The sequence below is a fragment of the Rhagoletis zephyria genome, unplaced genomic scaffold (genome assembly GCF_001687245.7).
Source record: "Rhagoletis zephyria isolate East Lansing unplaced genomic scaffold, Rhagoletis_zephyria_1.1 Rzeph_scaffold_00543, whole genome shotgun sequence".
NCBI classification, from domain to species: domain Eukaryota; kingdom Metazoa; phylum Arthropoda; class Insecta; order Diptera; family Tephritidae; genus Rhagoletis; species Rhagoletis zephyria.
The window spans coordinates 234,061-237,572 of NW_016157627.1; the positions used below are offsets into that span (position 1 = coordinate 234,061).

At 34.1% G+C, this 3,512-nt stretch overlaps 1 protein-coding gene across 1 annotated transcript in view; it reads left to right on the forward strand.

The window, feature by feature from the left end:
- LOC108360237 (kelch-like protein 40b) overlaps positions 1–469 on the forward strand; it is a 4,167-nt gene extending 3,698 nt beyond the window's left edge. The window contains exon 2 of the mRNA XM_017612451.1: positions 96–469. Within this exon, the coding sequence (XP_017467940.1) occupies positions 96–398 (303 nt within the window). The 3' untranslated portion in view covers positions 399–469. The remainder of the gene's footprint in view (positions 1–95) is intronic.
- Positions 470–3,512: the final 3,043 nt, after the last annotated feature.

Genomic DNA, 3,512 nt, shown 5'->3' on the forward strand with positions numbered 1-3,512 from the left:
TTTTTTATTTTTTTTTTTAGTTGTGTCTTTTGAAGCGAGTGTGCGATATGTACCTATCTTGACGTTAATGTAGTTTTGATCGTTTTTTTTTGCAGATAAACCAAACCCCCGATTTTCTTAGATTCGAAGCTGAAAAATTGCAGGCAATCATAGAAAGCAACAATTTGAATGTGACTTGTGAGGAGGATACTTTTCATGCCATAAAACGCTGGTATGAGTACGATACTTCTGTACGACAACAACAACTACCAGATTTAATTGGTCGCCTACGATTGACCCATTTTGACACTAATTTCTTATTGAGAAATGTCAAAACACTTCCTGGATGCGAGCTATTGGCTTACAAGGCAATATCGTGGATTACGCTACCATCAGATCAGACGAAGATATCGCTCTAATTTACAGCGCCACGAGAAAAAACTATTTGCGAAAATTCGGAAGAGTTAACTTTGATAGCTGTGCAAGCTTATGTAAGTGCAACAAAATGATTTTTGCATTATTGTTTTCCTATATTACGAGTAGATACAATTAAAAGTTGGAATCACGTAGGTAAGTCCAAATCTTTTGTAAACGAGTTTCAAAATAACGGTACAATTCAAAACATATCGAGCCCTAACCGCCAAAATAACGTAAGCGACATTTTTTTCAAAATTTTCTTTTTGATGCAGGAATGCATCTAGACGCTCTAGGAATATTTCTGCATCAATAAGAAAATTTTGAAAAAAATGTCGCTTACGTTACTTTGGCGGTTAGGGCACGATATGCTACTTTCGTAGCTTTTCGGGGTCAGCTTAGCTATGAGGTGCCATATTGAGGATAAAAGGTAACAAAATGTGCCAAAAAAGCTGAGATTCCTATTAACCCTTCCCATTCAAAAGTGCAATGCCAAAATAAGATAAATACATAAGTTGTATAATCTTTAACTTATAAAATAACTTGAATTCAACTTTTTAAACAGGTGGCAGCCCTTTCCCAACACCTCAAAAATATTATTGGCGATGAAACTAAAGATTTTTTAACAATTTCGTTTGATATTTCCATAACTTGTGTATAAGTAAACTAAATTCGACCTTTCGAGCAGGTGGCAACCCTCTTCAAAATATTTTCAAACTATTACTTTCTAAAACCCCTTTCGTTTGGCATCCATATGGTGATACATATTTCTCTTATCTAATATGATTTTTTAAATAGGTGGCAACCCTCCTATAGTTCAGCTAAGAAACAAAGCTTTTCAAAACCATTTCGATTGATACGCAATTTCTAATAGTTAATTTTTTTTTTAATAATTTGAATATAATTTTTTAAAAGGTGGCAACTCTATTCGAAAAAGTTAAGCCTTACTGCGCATCTACAGCCCGAGCCTCACTTTGGAAATTGAACGAACGGTGCGGATTTGCTTATTATGTAATTTTAATTTAATTTATCAGTAGGTGGCAACTCTTTTCGAAAAACTAAAACCAGTTTGCACATCTACAGACCAAGCACTTTAATTTGACATTTCATTTTTGAAAATCGGGCGACCGGTACAGATCTTTTCAGCTGAACAAAAAAATTCTTTATTCCAATTTGAAGAATTTAATGCCATTTAAAAAAAAATAGGGCCAAATCAAATTTTTGATTCCTCTCTCTCTCTCTCTTTACGGGCAACGACAACGTCAACGTCATGCGGTGGTAACACGATCTCTGATTTTACGTCGGTCAGGAGCAGATCCAGAAAAAAATTTCGGGTGTTTATGAAACTTATTATTTTTATTATATTAAGTATATTTATTTTATACATTATTTTTTAATTGGAAATTGTTAGCTCGTCTAGCACTTGTTGGGGATTACCTCCAGATCCCCATGTACATTTAGGAGCGCCAACCCAATCAATCTCCCCTGCCCAATACTACTACGCAAATATGTAGGTCTTCAACCTTCGAAGGGTTGAAAATGACCGCTCGTTCGTTGCAACAGATACTGGCATTGTTGCACCTGGTTTCAAATAAACAAAGATGGTAGGATAAAGACTTTTGTCACCTTGATTCAACAAATAAGTCCCAGGACTTTCTTTTTCGTATGTTAGACCAGTAACTGAAATAAAAACGGTTATTAAACATCAATTTAAAAAAAACACGAAGGTACCCCTGCGTCGCATGTTTGGTTCAGCAATGAAATCGTCTGTCGATGTTTGATTGTTATTAGGCCAAGATGTTGTGAATATTTTTAGTAGTTTTTTGTGATTGACAAATCTCACATTTATTTATTTGATCCAAATAATGATCAAGTATCGGAAAAAAATTTAGCGACGAAAACAAGTTTATGCGCTTCCGTCGTAATTTGCACGATATACTTGACCTCCCACTCGTCGGGGTATTTCTAAGAAAAAACCAATCACTGGAATTTTAAGATTTACCATATTTTACAGTTTCTGCCAGAATGGTTCGGAAAAATATTAAGATTTACGTGAGCTGTACCGATTTGAAAAACCTCCAAAAATCCTATTATTTTGATTCGGTTAACAAAATTTTTAAACATTATAGGCAATAAATTTTCATGGTCATAAGAACCAAAAAACACGTATAATTTTTTTTTAAGTCTATTGAAAGCTGTTTTTATGTTAAAAAAATCAAGAAGTTTACTTTGAAGCTAATTTTCAAGGTTTCAAGGTTTTCAAGGTACAGAGTTTTCCGATCGAAAAATATTGATTTTCAAGAGTTCTATACCATTTCTGCGAAAGTTTTATTTCCCCCATATAAAAATATATGGAAAACTTTGAGCGCTTTGAGCGACCTATAAATATTTTTGATTTCAAAATAAAAAATAGGGGTATAATTTTTTCGACATAGAACAATTCTAGGGGGTGAGAGCATTGCAATTCCGACTGTACTGTTTTTGGACCACCCTAATATACACTCATACATATAAAGTTCGGTTTCGCTCGAACTGATACATTTTTACTTGTTTATATAGATATGTATATATGTGTTTTAACTTCGAAAATATGATCTTATATACATACATATATATTAGAGCGGATAAATTTTTTATTTATTTTTTACTATGTGCGTTTAGCATAGGAGGATTCTACGTTTAATTCTAAGCAACTATGTCGAAGAAAATATGTTTCTAAAATCAATTTGAAGTTTGCCAAATTGCGAAAATAGGTTTCGAAGGAAATGTGAAAATTTTCGCTGTTGAGCGCTCTGGTGGAAGTTTTAAGAAAACGTTAAGCGCAGAAATGGATTCCTCATACCAATAAGCCCCTTATAGCATGTTTATTTACAAACTTTAAGCACTTCTTTACGACACTACAGCAAAATGCTCAGAAACCTATTTGCGCAGTTTGACAAACTCCAAATTTGTTTTTAGACCCATGGTTTCTTCTGCAAATTTGCTTAGAATAATGCGGTGAATCCTTCTGTGCTATACGCGCATAGTCGAAAAACTCGTCCATACAAATTGACCCACCCTAATATATATGTATGTACTAGGGCTGATGATTTCACCCGGGTAATGAGCTACCCGGGTAC